This window comes from Pipistrellus hanaki (genome assembly GCF_964339955.1).
Source record: "Pipistrellus hanaki genome assembly, chromosome: 19".
NCBI classification, from domain to species: domain Eukaryota; kingdom Metazoa; phylum Chordata; class Mammalia; order Chiroptera; family Vespertilionidae; genus Pipistrellus; species Pipistrellus hanaki.
Window position 1 is genome coordinate 15,550,274 of NC_140521.1, and position 15,444 is coordinate 15,565,717.

Genomic DNA, 15,444 nt, shown 5'->3' on the forward strand with positions numbered 1-15,444 from the left:
GTGGGGCTCTGGTCACCCCCTCCCCCGCCTCTCCTCTGCTCCCCTCCTTGTTCCCCTTTGATGGGTTTTCTGGCGCAGTTTGGCTTAGGCATTTTAAGAATCATCTCAGCTGCTGCAGATAAGCTGTCGCCACCCCCTTTCTCCTCTGGTTCTGCTGACCATTGAACATTTCAAACAGGTTCTGACAAAGCTAAAACTACCCAAGTGCATCCTGTTCTTAATTAGAAGAGCCCATTGCCAGAGACCTTGGGGACTTGGGGCCCTCAGAGATTCATTTTCACACGAAGATGCTCAGAAGGAGAATGGAGGCCAGAGGTGACTATTAGACCATCTTAGCAGACAGGCCACGCACATCTGGAGATCAACTGATTAGCGGGGGAGGGAAAAGGCATGAAGCCTCTTGCAGGAGACCAGGCTGGCTTCCGGGAAACACTGCCTGGGCCACAGAAAGCACTAGGTGAAGGAGAGGGATGTGTCTGGCAGGTGGGGGGAGGAGAAGCTGCTACCTTTTTATCCCCCTGACTTTTTTGTTTGGTTTTGCTGTGATTCTCTTGATCATGACAATGAAAAGAGAAAAATGGCTCTCATTTCACTCCCATGCATTTAAACTCTAATTAATATCACTTGATCCTCTGTGTCCTGCTGAGGTGAAACAAAACATGCTCTTCTGCACGCATAGCCCTCTTCCTCTTAAGAATTTGCATACGATGTGTTTGCATGTATTGCATTTTAGTAATTGGCGTCCTTGCCTCCATAATTCTACTCCACTTTGCATCCTAACCCGCTAACCTTGGCAAAAAGTGGATGGGTCAAGGTTTAAGGACTGCATGGCCCAGCAGGAACAGGGCAAATGTGGAGGTTCAGGCAGCAGCCCTGGGCACCCCTGCAGTGTGGGGGTCCGAGAGGAGACAGCTTTGTCTTCTGCAGATGAGGCAACAGGGTCACAGAGGTGAAATCACTTGCCCAGAATCATGCATTTCACGGGCCCAGGTCTGAGGTTAGAAATCTGTCTCTGCCCCCAGCTTTGTTTGGATGCTTCCCTGAGATGCAATCATTAGCTAGCTAGAGGATTGTACCAGAAGAGTGTGAGCTCTTACTGTTTGGAGTAACTCACAGAAATGGTTCTACAAAATGCGTGCTGCCTGCTCATTCCCTTTTCACTTTGCAAACTTCCTGGAGTGTGACCTGTGGCTCGGGGCCCTCTGGTAGCGAGGTACAGCCATGCTACACGGGCAGCGTCAGGCTCCAGCATCCGGGCATGTGCCACCCTGGAGAACAGCGGGGTGATTCCAGTGCTCAGGTTGTGCCTGAGGCCCTCCATTGTCTCAGAGATGCCTCCATCAGGAGAGAGGCCTGCTGCCTGGGCCTTCATGGTGGGCAATGGAGATGGGCACTTACTGACAGTGACAATGGACTAGGTACCATGGTGAGCACAACAAATCGAGGGGTCAAAAATGAAAGACAAAGGAAATACTCTGCCTCTACCACCGCCTTGTGGCCTGGAAGCTTTGTGACAAGTGTGTGAGTGGCGGAAGTCAGGGCCGATGTGCTGGGGCAGAGGCAGCCTTGTGAAGGGAGATGCATATGGGGGAGAAGTGGGGAGAGGTGCCCCAGACTGAGGGGCGCCATGGGAACTGGGCTATTGGCGGGGGAGCCCATGCCATCTGATGACACTGCAGACAGAGCTGTGGTCTGCTCCCTTTCGGGGTAATGGGGCTGAATGAGGTTGGCAGCATCCTGTGGGTTACCCAGAAAGGTTTGAGCTTCATCCTGAAGGCTGTGCGAGCCACTGAGGGCTTTTGAACAAATACATCTCTACCAGGTTTGCCAGAAAGGTCCTTCTGCAGATAGAGGTGGACTATAGGGTTGAATACAGAGGCCAGAGGCCAGTGGGAGAGGCTGATGCTGCAGCCCACCTGCCAGGTGAGGGGAGATCGGATCCGCCCGCCCACCCCCAGTGCCTGGCGTTTAGAAGGTGGTCCATCGGGATGAGATTAGGGAACGCTTTGAGCTTGTTTTTGAATGAACAAGATCAGGGAGCGATTCATGCAGAGAAAGAACTCTCTGCTTCAGCCCAACTAGCATCGCATCCTAGGGAAACTAGTTAATTGAGAATTTCAGCAAAGGCGCCGAGAGTTTCTGTGAAGGACTAAGGCAATTATTTGCCCATCACTGGTTGGAGGAAATAGCTTCGGGAAGAGCGCTGAGAGGACCGAATCCCCTGGCTGACATTTGCATTCGCAGACCCTCAGCCTCCCCCTCCATCTCCGCCTGCACCCACCTCACCCAGCGGGGCCACCATTGCTCTGCCTGCTGGCACCGCCCTGGGGGTCAGAGGGAAGGACTGCAGAGCTCCCCTAAGGGCATCATGCTTTAGGTACAGGGCTGAGGATTGTATTTTCAGGGTTAAACCAGAGCCGCTTCCTTTCTGTATCTGTGCAGTGTTTGCTATTCAATTGCCTGCGCAGGTCCCCTGCTTTCTTTCATTTAAGTAGCTGCTATCTTCTTGGTATCATAAGCTCCTAAACTACAGAGAATAAGGGATCTGTTTTGTTCTGGAGACTGAGCACTGCCTCTCCACGGGCGGAGTCGCACAATAAATACATGTTTAATGCCGAGACGGTGATGGAGGCATGCATATAGCTACTTGAAAATAATATCGAGGATTTGTAAACTCCAACACCTGCCTATTCTTGTAGAGTCCTTTATGCTCTTCCCTGAAATACTGACTCTGACCCTCCTGAAAACCATGAGAGCCGAAGGAGCCTGGATTTCCCCCCACGTTTGACACGTATGAAAACAGCGCTAGAGGAAGCCTAGGCACCCGGGCTTGTCACAGCAGATTAGATGGTGCAACAGGCACCCAGCTGGCTAGACTCCATGGAAAAACAGCCCAAATCTCTGGGCATAGTTACCACTTCCCTTAAATATGAACACGCAGGCTGAGGTTAGGTCAGATAAAATATACGGATGCAGAGCCGCTTCTAGATGGCAGAGATCCTGCTAAAATCTGAGTAACACCCAGTGCATTGTCAAGGCTTTGGCATGTTCATTACAGAAGCTTTCTGAGAAGAAAACACTTTTCTCAGGTGAAGGAATCGGGAAATGCATGCTCTCCTCCTGGGTCTTCCTTGAAGTGAATTGCTAAATAGCCACAGGCTTCTAAATGAAGCAGTGGCCTTGTCTTAATGTTTCTATAGCTCCTTCTCTGAAGGTCAGTAGATGGTCTCTGAGGCCCTTCCAAGCACCAAATGAAGACCCGGTTTTAAAGTTCTCAGCACAAACACCACTTCTACAAGACCATCCCGGCCTCCTGAGACTAGGGTTCCCAGCACCCTGTGTCCCCTCTGAGACCCCACACTTCATTACATTCTGCCTTTCCTTGTCTCTCTTCTTCAACAACCATATGTCTGTCTGTGTCTGTCTTCTGTATCTCTGTATTGCATTGCATTGCTGAAGTACTAATACATACATGGCACACACTAGGAACTCAAAAGAATTATTCAGGAAACCCGTTCTTGCACCCCTCAATCTGCTCATATCTTTTGAGATAATAATGAGAAATGAAGTACAAATAAGGAGAAGGAGAAGGGTAGGCCTGGTGTAGCCGCCTTGTCAGTGGCAAGGTTTTTACATGGGCCTAGGGAATTCATAAGAGGCCCAGGAGCCATAGCTGCCCTTTGGCCACAGCATGGTTTCAGTGGTCGGCAAACTGCGGCTCGCAAGCCACATGCAGATCTTTGGCCCCTTGAATGTGGCTATTCCACAAAATACCACAGCCTGGGACAGTCTATTTAGAAGAAGTGGTGTTAGAAGAAAATCTTTGGCTCTCAAAAGAAATTTCAATCTTTGTACTATTGATATTTGGCTCTGTTGACTAATGAGTTTGCCAACCACTGGTTTAGGTTGATCTTGTCTCCATACGAGAACACCTGCTTAGATATTTGATGGTGTGAATAAGAACCACCATATCTGGAAGGGAAACCCATGTGGAGAGGGGACCCTCAGCATTGCCATGGTTCCTGGCAGTGAGTGCCTCCCACCCCATTCTTGTCACTCTCCTGCCTGGCTCTCAAAGGTGAGGTCCTCATGTCATTCAGCCACTCACCCCCCTTCAGCAGCCGTCCACTGTTGCCAGTGAGAACAAACCCCTCAGCGTGGTTTTTGGGGGCCTTGGCAAGCTGATTCTAGTCTTCCTTGTTATGCTGGCCCCTCTGCATCCCCACAGATCCCTACATCTGTCACAACAAACACTTAACGTACCCCCTTATCCATAGACACGTTTGGACAGCATTCTCCACCTGTGGAGTGCACCCTCTCACTGTTTCTCTGTTTATGCAGGTGTTTTTCATTCGTCCTGAGTTCAGGGATCCCTCCCTCAGTGAGTTTTCCAATCCCTATGCTCTCCCTTCACCGCACACTGGAAATGTGCCCGGATGTCTCTCCTGGCTGGATTGTATTCCCATGTGTGTCTGTCTCCCAGATGTCCCCAGCTCCCTCTGCTTTTCTCAGCTTCAGGCTCTACTCCGCCCCTTCTCATCTCCTCTCTCTGAGCCCAGACCACTCACTCTGCCCTCTGCCCAAAGCCTGGTGGCAGAGCCCTGGGCATCTCTCAGGCACCTGCTCTCTGCAGCCTCCTAAGCTTCAAATCTCTCCTTAAAAGTTTCCCCTTCTGATCACCAAATGTGTGTGAGAACTACAATGGGCTGCCTTAGTTCCAGCCCAGAGGCAGGCCCTGGGATTGGAATTGGTGAGAAAGTGACTTGTTAAGGAAGTGCTCCCTAGAGAGACCTCAGAAGGAGTGAGGGAAGCAGGGCAGGGAGGGACAGAAGCCAAGTGGAGGCTCAATTCCAGGCAAATAGTAGGTTCAGTAGGGAGAGCAGTTTCCAGGCCCCCCATGGTCAACCTCTGCTGCCCAAGCCCCAAGGGACATACCTGGCTCTCTGCCAGTGGGTGGGACACCCACAGCCTATGGCAGGAGACCTGGGCAGTGACACAGAGATCATCAAGGGACCCGGGGTACTGGACTGCCACTGACAATTGCAGTGTACGGCACAGGTGGGGACAATACTGGGGACCAAAAACCTGGGCCCTGGGCCTATCCTCTGACCCTCTTCAGAGGGTTTCCCCAGCTCCATGCTTCTGCTCCCACCTGTGCACCCCCGTCTGCAGCCTGGTCTGCATGAGCCTGGACCCTGTCCTCCAGGCCTTTCTCAGCATGATAGGTGGGTCCCTCTCTTAGGTGGACACACCTGGGAGACACTCTTCTCCATTTTTCCTTTGGGCCCAGCAAAGTCCTATCAGGGCTTTTCCAAGTCCTCAGTCTAGGAAACAGAGGCAATTGGCTAGGTCAGTTGTTGGCAAGCTGCGTCTCTGGCCCCTTGAGTGTGTCTCTTTCACAAAATACCACGGCCTGGGCGAGTCTATTTGAAGAAGTGGCGTTAGAAGTTTAAGTTTAAAAAAATGTGGCTCTCCAAAGAAATTGCAATCATTGTCCTGTTGATATTTGGCTCTGTTGACTCATGAGTTTGCTGACCACTGGGCTAGGTGCCCAGCTGCCCCCCTCCCTGCATCCTGGCTCCACCCAGCGGCTCCTCCTTTTGATGATGGAGAGAGAAGGTGAGGAACTGCAAGGGCTGGTCAGTAGCCGCCTTCCACAGCCAACAGATTTGAGACATCTGCGCTCCCCTGAGAGGGAGCTCTTCAGCCAGCCAGCTGTTACAGGCACAGATGAGGACAGCTGATAGGAAACAGGCAAGGCGGGGGGAAGGCCTTGGAGCTGCAGCAGGCCCCCCACTGGGGTGGGCCTTCCCACTGGGAACATTCCTCTTTCTGGGGATACATCCTGCCCCCTGAGGTATCCCACCACATAAATGAGCTGCCAGGAGACCCCCAATTATCTCCTCTCAAGTAATTATTCCTGCATTACCTTGTTGTAGGGAGTTCTGTGTTCCCAGCCCCCGGGGACTCCTCCTCCCCACAGGCCAGCAAAGCAGGATGTGCAAAAGGAGGGGGAGACTGCTTATGGTACTGGCCATTCTGCAGCACACCAAGGAGACACAGAGAGAGCCCTGTGCTCACTCCCTGGCTTCCACTCTTCTACAGAAGACTCATACTCTTCACAGATCGAATTTCCATCCTTCAGCAATCATACCAGGATTGTCACAGCTGTGTCATACTTGCTCATGTCCTTCCCTCTGCCCTGCCCTCGACTCTTTAGCAAGCTCCTTCCAACCTAAACGGCCACCTTAACTCTCCCAAGATCCGGATTCCCCCCAAAAGTGACTGGAATAGAGAAGCATTTGCCTGAGCTCCCCTCGTCCCAGGAGACATAGCATGGACCACCACTCTCTGGACACACCAGGATGGGCATGCCTGGGGACCATTTGTGAAGGATTAAAAATGTTTGCTGAGCAAAGGTAGTTGAGATACAAAATGATATTTAACATTGGCCTTGGCAGGGAAATAGGCATCAGGGTAATATACAATAAAGAAGGCATGGCAAGTAAATTGAGCCAGTGAATCCAAACACTGAGCAGCGTGCACGGGTCCCGGTGAGAAGCAGTTCAGTGTAGTAGGTTCAGGGCTGCCTGCAGCCATGTGGTGGGAGGTGAGAGGGGGCTTTGTGGAGGTCATTCACTGGAGCTCAAGATCAATGGCAGGTGATGTCCAAGATGGATCTGTACTGAATTCCCCCTCAGCGCTCTGGGCTCTCCCTCTTTGGAAATGTTGGTCTCAACAAAGGATTTAAATGACCCTCTGTGTTTGGATGGTTTAGAATATGTTGGGGGGGGGGGGGGAGAAAGGGAGAGAACAGCCTCCAGTCAGCCTGGTGTTGGTCACCACAGTATTGGGTCCATGGTCCTGTGACACAGTCAAGGGTCTTTTTGTTTCGAGATCCTTCCTCCACCTGGCCAAGCATGTGGTCCCTGAGTAAAGAAGTGGCTTGTGGGAGTGTGATGTGACCTATAAAGCAGTCCCAAGTCTCCTACAGCAGGTGAATTAGTATCGGGTTTTTGTCACCGGGACAAATCAGAATACTGCACCATTCATTTTAGCAAAGCCACCAGCCGCCTAACTCAGCGGAGTTTGTCTCCCACTGTGCCGCAGTGGCTCAGACAGGAAGGCGGATGGATAGGTGAGCTGAGCGAGAGCCTTTCTCAGAGGTGCTTAGCCACGCCTTCTCGTTACCCAGCACACCGGAGACATGAAGGTGCTGCTTCCACTGGTCTGACCCCCACAGAGGGCAGAGGGAGGCATGTGCACATGTCTGTGATCTCAGGTTGGTGGGACACACAGACTAGGGATTCTCCAGGCACAGGCCCATGGTCTTTTACTTATCAGCAATCTGTGGAAGGTGGGAGGTTTTAATCAAGAATTAATCAGTTTACAGATATTTATTGAGTGCTTGCTTCCTGTTCAATCCAATGTTGCATAAGGGCACATAAGGACAATAAGGCATGGCTTATTGTCAGGATTTAGCATCTACCCTCTGATGTAATCTATCTGAACACCAAGATGAGAAAGCGGAGTGTATGATAGATGGTATGATCCTAGTATTTGCTGGGTTTCTACTACATACAAAGCAATGCATTTACATGAATGGTTCCATTTAATCTTCTCATGAACGCCATGCAGGGGGGCAGGGGGGATTATTTCCATCCCAGAGGAATTGAATGAACCTCTGTGAGGTAAGAGGACTTGTGGAGAGGCCCAAGGAGAGAGCTGGGACATGGATTCTGGCAGTCGGACGTCAGAGCCTGCTCTCTCTTCTCCCCTGGCCTCCTCCAAGCTGCCCTCTGCCAGCTGTGGATCCCAGTGAGCATGTGCACAGCTGCAAACCTGCCTAGTCCTTTCACCTCTATTATGAGTCCCTTCTGCTTCTACCCAGGCATGATCAGCCTGTCACTGTTTTCCTAACTAAGAAAGATTTTGTACCGTGCAGCTGTATTTTTTATTTATTTATTTTTTACTTACAGCAAAATAGTAGTGGTTGAAAGCTGCTGCAAGGCTTGTGTGAGCTGTGAGCAAGTTCACTGTTTTTCTCTCTACATAACCCAAAGTGGTGTGATCAACATTGAAACGAGTGCAGATTCCAATAGGGTCAATATTAGCATACCCAGTAGGGGCCATTCTTCTGCAATAAAGAGCTAAGGTGCAGTGACATCTGAATGGATGATGGTGAAGCCACCTGGCTGCCCATTGGTTGGTTTTCCCCGGAAGCACATCTGGAAGATGCACCTGCCAACCCCAAGGAGCTGGGCGTTGGTACTCCTGAGCCCTCCAGCCTGCAGTGTTTCTCTGTGAAGCTCCAGGGGCAGGCTGGGCACAAGCCCGATGCTCAGAGAAAGCGGACTTCGGGGCCGCTGGAGCGTTTCGGTGCGATAAGAGGGGATTGGGACCAGGTGCTGTGAAGGGTGGACGCGCTCATTTCACCGCAGCCCCCAGCCTGGCTTGAGACGTGTTGCTTTTCAAAAGCAGCGAAAGGGCCATTTGATGGAAGGACGGGCTGGATCACCCACTGCCTGGCTCCATTATAGTCCTCAGATCTCCAGGCAGGTGGGATTAAGAAAGACCAAGCCTGGATTTCCCCCTCTTTCTTTAATAATCCTTCTCTTTATTTCAGCACACTCTTTGTCTTTCGAAGAGTCCAAACATTCCTATACCTGGAGTCTGTTTTTCTAGAAATTTCCAGCTCTCTTTTTCTCTGTCTTATCTCCTTCTCACTTTCATCACCTCCCAAACCCAAGGTAGCTGGAAGCCCTGAGTCCACGCTTGTATGGCTTTGTAATGAAGCCACATTCATCCACAAGAGAGTAAGGCCACAGCGGGCTGCATCGGGGAGTGTTGGCACCGTCAGCGCAGCTGCAGACAACGGCAGGCTCACAACTTTCTCCACCAGGCACTGTATTCAGGTGCAAGGTCCAGCACGGCACCTGTGGCTGGCCCTCTGGTGCACTCCACGTGAGGCTTTAACCATCTGGGAAAATTCATTGATGATCCATACAGGCTGGACACCCCAGAGAATCTGTCCGAATCTAGCAGGCCTCTTCTCTCTAAGAAGAAACATCTCCGAGAAAAGGAACAGAATGCAGACAGACACACAGAGAAAGGCACTGAGGCTCAGCAGTGAAATGACAGCAAGAGTCCCTCCCAGGCCTGTCTGTCTGTCTGTCTGAATTCTGCCAGGATGTGGCCTCGGACAGGCCATGGGCTGCCCGGGGGGCACACTTAGGAGGGGGAGAGCAGCAGGCTTGGTGAGCGGGGAAGGCCACTCCCACCAACCCTCCCTTTTCCACCTCCCCCCACCGAGGCCCAAGGCCAATGCCTGGAAGTCCTGGGTCTGAGTCGCTGAGGGCAGCACTGAGGCTGCAGGATGGAGGCTTTCGGGGTTGAGAGATGGTTGGACATTGGGGAGTTGGGAGTTCCATATCTGAATCCAAACACTCTACTTGTGCAATGATTGTCCCTCTGGTTCCTGCGTGTGGCAGGGTGGGCAGAGAGCAGGAGCTGGTGGGAGTCCAGCTTATATCCAGATGGTGGGGGAGTTAGAGAGAGTGCCAAGGCTTGGACAGGGCATTTCAAACCTTTCTCTCTCTCCAGTTCTCCTTCCGGCTGCCTCCTGCCGGCCTGTGACTAATTCCCTGAGGACAAGGCCACCTCCCTGGCTTAGTTGGGGAGACTTGAGTTTGACACCTTCCTACTTATGGGGGAAGTGACACCCCACGGTGGGTTTTGTGAGTCTGGTTGAGGGCGGTGTCTGCATGAAAGGGAACCTGTTGACTGAGCCCCCCACCCCCATCTTCTCTCGACTCCAACCAAGCATAGCACTGGCTCTGGCTGGGAGAGCACTTTGCTCAGTTTGCTTTTTAAAAAAAACACACAGAGAACTGTCTTCTCCTCATTGTTGTGGAGCCTCGATAAATGAGACAGGAAGATGGGGGCAGGATGAGGAGGTGACAGGAGCTGGCGGCCAGGTTCCCTCTGCGATCCATCTCTGCAGAAGCCGGCATTAATGCCAGGAGCCTCAGCAAGACCGATCTCCTGCTGTGACGGTTTGGACATCTAAACATGACCTTGGATGTGCCCAAACCGCAGCTGGAGTTACGCCAACACCTCAGCACCGTATATCACAGGGGCTGCACCGCAGCGCTGAAAATGGGCTGCATTTGGAGTGCAAATGCACCTGCAAATGAGCATCTTTGGTCCGGTGAGTGCGGGGCCGAGTGGTGAGACTGCTTGGTGCCAGCCAATCTCAGTGATTAGATGCTCACAGGGAAGCCAGGACAGCCCTCCCAGAGGCCTTTGCAAGAGACAGCATGGCACCCCACTGTGGGCATCCAAACAGGAACGGCTCTGGTGCAGGAAATGCTGACCATCAGCCTCAAAACCAAAACCTCGGTTTTGGTTTTGAGGCTGATGGTCAGCATTTCCTGCACCAGAGCCGTTCACCTGTATCCGGTCACATCCGGGGCTGCTGGTGGGGGTCACATCCGAGGCTGATGGTCAGCATTTCCTGCACCAGAGCCGTTCACCTGTATCCGGTCACATCCGGGCCTGCCAGAGCATATTGGTCATTAGAACGTTCTCCCTGGGAAGTAATGGAAAACGGCTTCAAACAAGACTCATTTCCTGGGGCCCACGCGCTCGGCTGCTCTCAGCTCACCAGAGACCAGGTGTCTAAATGAATGGGTGTTCAAGTGTGGTCGCCAGGCCAGGCCGCAGCCGGCAGTCTGTATGCATCAGGGCTTCCTGGTGAGTCAGATGAACATTGAATTTCAATGTGATGGCGTCTGATAAGGACATTCAAGAACACTGAATTTGAGGAGGAGGAAAAAAAACAAAAACCCACAACCAACCCACAAAGAACAGCCACAGCAAAAACCCTGGTTCTGATTATTGGTTCTGCAGCTTCCTATTGGTGCTCTCTTAATCAATTTGGATATTGCTTAGCCTCAGTTAACCCCATCTATAAATTGAAAACGATAAGTGAACCCAAACCATTTTTGAGAGCATCAAATAGTGTATGGAATAGGCTCGCTCAGTACCGAGCACAGAGTGATGGGTGTTTAGTAAACATTAGCCATGCATACGAATTTCACCGGTTTCCCTGTTGAATCTGAGCAACACTTAGAGTAGGGACTTTAAGGACCAGCCCAGGTATGTTACCAGCAAAGCGAGCTGTGGAGCCAGTAGTTCTTAAGGGATTTGAAACTATTGTGGTTCCAAACTCACATTTCAGGTGGGGCAGCCTGAGAGGAGAGAGTAGGGTCTACTAGGAAGGGGTGCACACCGGACGCTGCCTCTGTGAATGGGCTGGGCTTTTCCACTGCGCACGCGCAGAGAGGATGCTGGGTATTGTCAGCAAAGCCTAAAGGAAGCCTTGGAGCACATGGCAGGCCATCCACGCTTCCTGTCCACCTGGTTACCTAGGCATCTTATGCAGGCGCTGACTCCAGCTCATTACGTCTGCAGGGAGACCTGCAAAGGTGCATTGCCATCAAGCTTTCCATTGATGGTCTTCTGACCACACTTTTGCACAGTGAAGCACTTACTCGGCGCTCCTCATTCCTAATGTGTATGCGATTCTCCTCTAGATTCACACTACTGAAGGGATGGCCTAGGCGCCATCGCATGCACATCACCTGGGGGGTTACTAACATGCAGACTCCCAGGCCCCAACCCAGATCCACCACAGCACAGTGTGCATCTTAGTAAGATCCTACGGAGATCACATGCATGGCAGAGCCAGAGACCCATCAGGATGTGTCCTTAGTCCCGTAGATCCTGACCTTGGTTAAACACTCCGCTGTCACCTCCTTGAAATCCTTAATAATCCTCAGCCAAAGGGCTCTGCATTTTCCTTTTGCACCAAACCTAAGGTGACCAGATGTCCCGCTTTTGGTGGGACAGTCCCAATGTCTAACAATTTGTCCCGCGCCCCACTGCATTTGAAAACAGACCCGATAATCTTTCCAAAAACTGGGACTGTCCCGCCAAAAGCGGGACGTCTGGTCACCTTAACCAAACCCCACAAATCACGTAGCTGGCCATGGGGTGCACTGCTCTCCACCAGTGTTTTTAAAACTTTGGTGTGGTTAGGACCAAACTGGGATATTAGGAAATCCACATTTTGGGAGTTCCCAAAGACTCTCAGTCAGTAGCAAAGAGATTCTGTAACAAACTCCTCATACGATTCTGACGCAGGCTGTCTGTGCCCATTGTCAGAAAAGACTCCTTGGTCGTTTCCTTGTCAGGTTTCTACCATCCCTCCCCTGTGCTGTCCGGGAAACACAGTCGGAAGCACAGAGCCCGCTGGACAGCGAGCGAGGCGCTCTGGCTGAGCGGTGTCTCTGCGGGAGCTCTCAGCAAGGCTCCCCACCTGCGCCTGAGTGGCCCTGCAGGGTTGGGTGACATTTCCACAAGCACAAGCGGAAAGGATGCACAGCGCTGGGCCCTCCTCTCGAGAGGGACCCCCTAGGAGGCTGGTGCACTCGACAGCAGTCCTTAGGCTGTTGATGGTCACGGACCATTTTGAGGATTCGGTGGCAGCGATCGTGCCTCCCGCTGACACTCACCTTTGCTAGACAACTTGAGTGCCAGGGCTGATGTCACCTCCTAGCTCTTTAACCCGGGGCAAGTCACCAGGCCTTGGAGTCCCACCTTTAAAGGAGAGAGTGGGGAAGGTCACCCAGGTCACAGATTTATGGCAGGAATCAGATGAGTCAGTGTGGATGTAAGAGTCCTTTTATACCACAAAAGCATATATAAAATCGAGGCACCGTTGTAGACACTTGCTATTTCCAGCGTTACAGTCGGGATGAGGACAGGGTTGTGAATTTAGCCTAAGGCCATAGGACACAGTGAGTGTAGCGAGAGAAGGAAACGGATGCAGACAGAGATGGGACCAGGTGTTGGCGGGAGTAGCTGGGAAAGTTGGAAGTGTAGGGAAAGCGAAGGGAGCTGCCGTATTTTGGGGACTCCAGATGCATAAAGAAAAGAAAGAACATCTGCCTCTACATGTGCAGCCAGTGTTGAGATCTTGGAAAAAGCCTTTCATGTAGCAATAATTGAACATTCCCGCCCCCGAATATAATGAAGACAAGTTGCCGTGGTGGTGGTCCTAGTTAGCTTTGACTTCAGATGCCTCCTGTCAGAGCCCGCTAATCTCAGATGAGAAGACTGTTTAGGAGCTACAGTCTGGGTCTCTGATCTATCTCATAGTATCTGTGTGGTTTGGGGCAGCATTTAGCTTCTTTGTTCTTCGATTCCTTTGCCTCTAGAACCTTCGTCATAGGGTTGTGCATGTGCTAAGTATTGAATGACTCAGTGCACTTGGACCACCTGGTGAGGAATAATGCATCATGGAAATCCTGGGGCAGAAGGAGGACTGGCTGTGCTGGGAGGACCCAGGCATCTGCTGGGGAAGATGCCTTGGGCTTTAACTGTGAATAGTTTGGGCCATCCGAAACCGGTTTGGCTCAGTGGATAGAGAGTTCTTCTGTGGACTGAAAGGTCCCAGGTTCGATTCCCATCAAGGGCATGTTCCTTGGTTGCGGGCACATCTCCAGTAGGGGGTGTGCAACAGGCAGCTGATCGATGTTTCTCTCTCATTTATGTTTCTAACACTCTATCCCTCACTCTTCCTCTCTGTAAAAAATCAATAAAATATATTTTTAAAAAATAGTTTGGGCCATTGCACTGGGCCTGTTCTCAGTGGTTACAGAAGCACTGATGTGCTCAGGACCCAGCGGTCTGACATATCTAATATCCTAAGGCTCTAATCCCATGAGGTCTCTGCCACCAATCTCAGGAAGCATCATCCGTGACTGGTCACACCCAGGCCACGCATGTGTGGAGACTGGGGCAGGGAGCGGAGACTGACACAAAAACTCACTCCTCCCTTGCCAGGGGCTTCATCCTGATGGCTCCCCCCCTTTTTTTTCTGACGTATCCCTCTGATCTTCCTTCCAGATGCACTATTGACAACCGGGTCACCCGGGTGGCCTGGCTTAACCGCAGCACCATCCTCTACGCCGGGAATGACAAGTGGTGCCTGGACCCCCGCGTAGTTCTCCTGAGCAACACCCAAACCCAGTACAGCATCGAGATCCAGAACGTGGACGTGTATGACGAGGGCCCGTACACCTGCTCTGTGCAGACGGACAACCACCCCAAGACCTCCCGGGTCCACCTCATCGTGCAAGGTAGGCGGGGTCTAGCTGGGCGGTCTGAGCCGCCGCTGGAGAGCCAGTGCTAAACACTTGGTCTGTGATCCTCAACAGAAATGGGTTCTGTCTGTCTGTCCCATCCGGCCAGGACACCTTCTTAATTGTCATCTTGCCGTTAGATGTTGAGTTTTCATGTAATTTTCCCATTGAATAGGACCAGGATCTTTTTTGTTGTGGCTGTTGTTCCAATAATATATTTTCTCCGGAAATTCTCTTCTATCGATAATTATTGCTCTCCTTGGCTTTTTTCTTCCTCTGAAGATGTTTTGGTTCCTTCCAATTCTAAGCTTGCTTGATTGAAAGAGCAGCATTTGGGTTCTGGCCTCTGACCCCTGACCCCTGCCTCAAGCTGCCTTCAGAGACAGCAGAGCCCAATACAGGGGTGCTGGCAGCTACCCGGAAGCATTCTGCCCACCACCTGCGTCTTTATCTTCCCTCACTTTATCTTTCCTCACCCTTGGCCCCGTGTTTGTTCTCCCTACCTCTGATTCACTATGTGCCCCTCAGCCTCAGCTTTTGGAAGCTGTACATTCATTTCCTTTTTGGATCTCTCTTGGTTGTGCTCTCTCTGTGATGCTCAGGCCCGGGGAATGGTGTTTGCCTCTTCCCCAGGAGGCAGAACTGGTCCTGGGGCATTCACACAATACTTAGCCATGGTGGTCGTGTTCCTAGCTAGGAGGAGGCACTGGCCCTGACAGAATAAGACTGGGCCTCTTTCTGGCTGTAAGACTTGGATCTGGTTTGAACCGAGCCTCAAGACTTTCCTCTATACCTGTGGTCGACAAACTGAGGCTCGCGAGCCACATGCGGCTCTTTGGCCCCTTAGTGTGGTTCTTCCACAAAATACCATGGCCTGGGTGAATCTATTTTGAAGAAGTGCCTTTAGAAGAAGCTTAAGTTTAAAAAATGTGGCTCTCAAAAGAAATTTCAATCGTTGTGCTATTGATATTTGGCTCTGTGGACTAATGAGTTTGCCGACCACTGCTCTATGCAATGGGTCTGTGTCATGAGATGCTGTGGGGAGAACCACATTTTACATGTGCTAATGTGGGGAACACATAGAAGAGGGACTGGAACATAAGATGCTGCTTAAGTGATAGCTATCTTTTAACCTCCTGTTGTTTTTAAAATTTTAATACATCTTTGACAGTGGACCAGTTCCTTCCTTGCTTTATTATTTAGATGTGTCAGCCCTTGAACACAGAGCCTAGCT

The 15,444-nt window shown here is 51.3% G+C and overlaps 1 protein-coding gene across 4 annotated transcripts in view; it reads left to right on the plus strand.

Moving 5' to 3' along the window:
* The window catches only part of NTM (neurotrimin), a 356,476-nt gene that overhangs the window by 178,357 nt on the left and 162,675 nt on the right, over nt 1–15,444 (plus strand). For all 4 annotated transcript variants that reach the window (XM_084868345.1, XM_084868346.1, XM_084868347.1 and 1 more), the window contains exon 2: nt 13,975–14,207. In XM_084868345.1, coding sequence (XP_084724471.1) covers nt 13,975–14,207 — 233 coding nt within the window. The remainder of the gene's footprint in view (nt 1–13,974; nt 14,208–15,444) is intronic.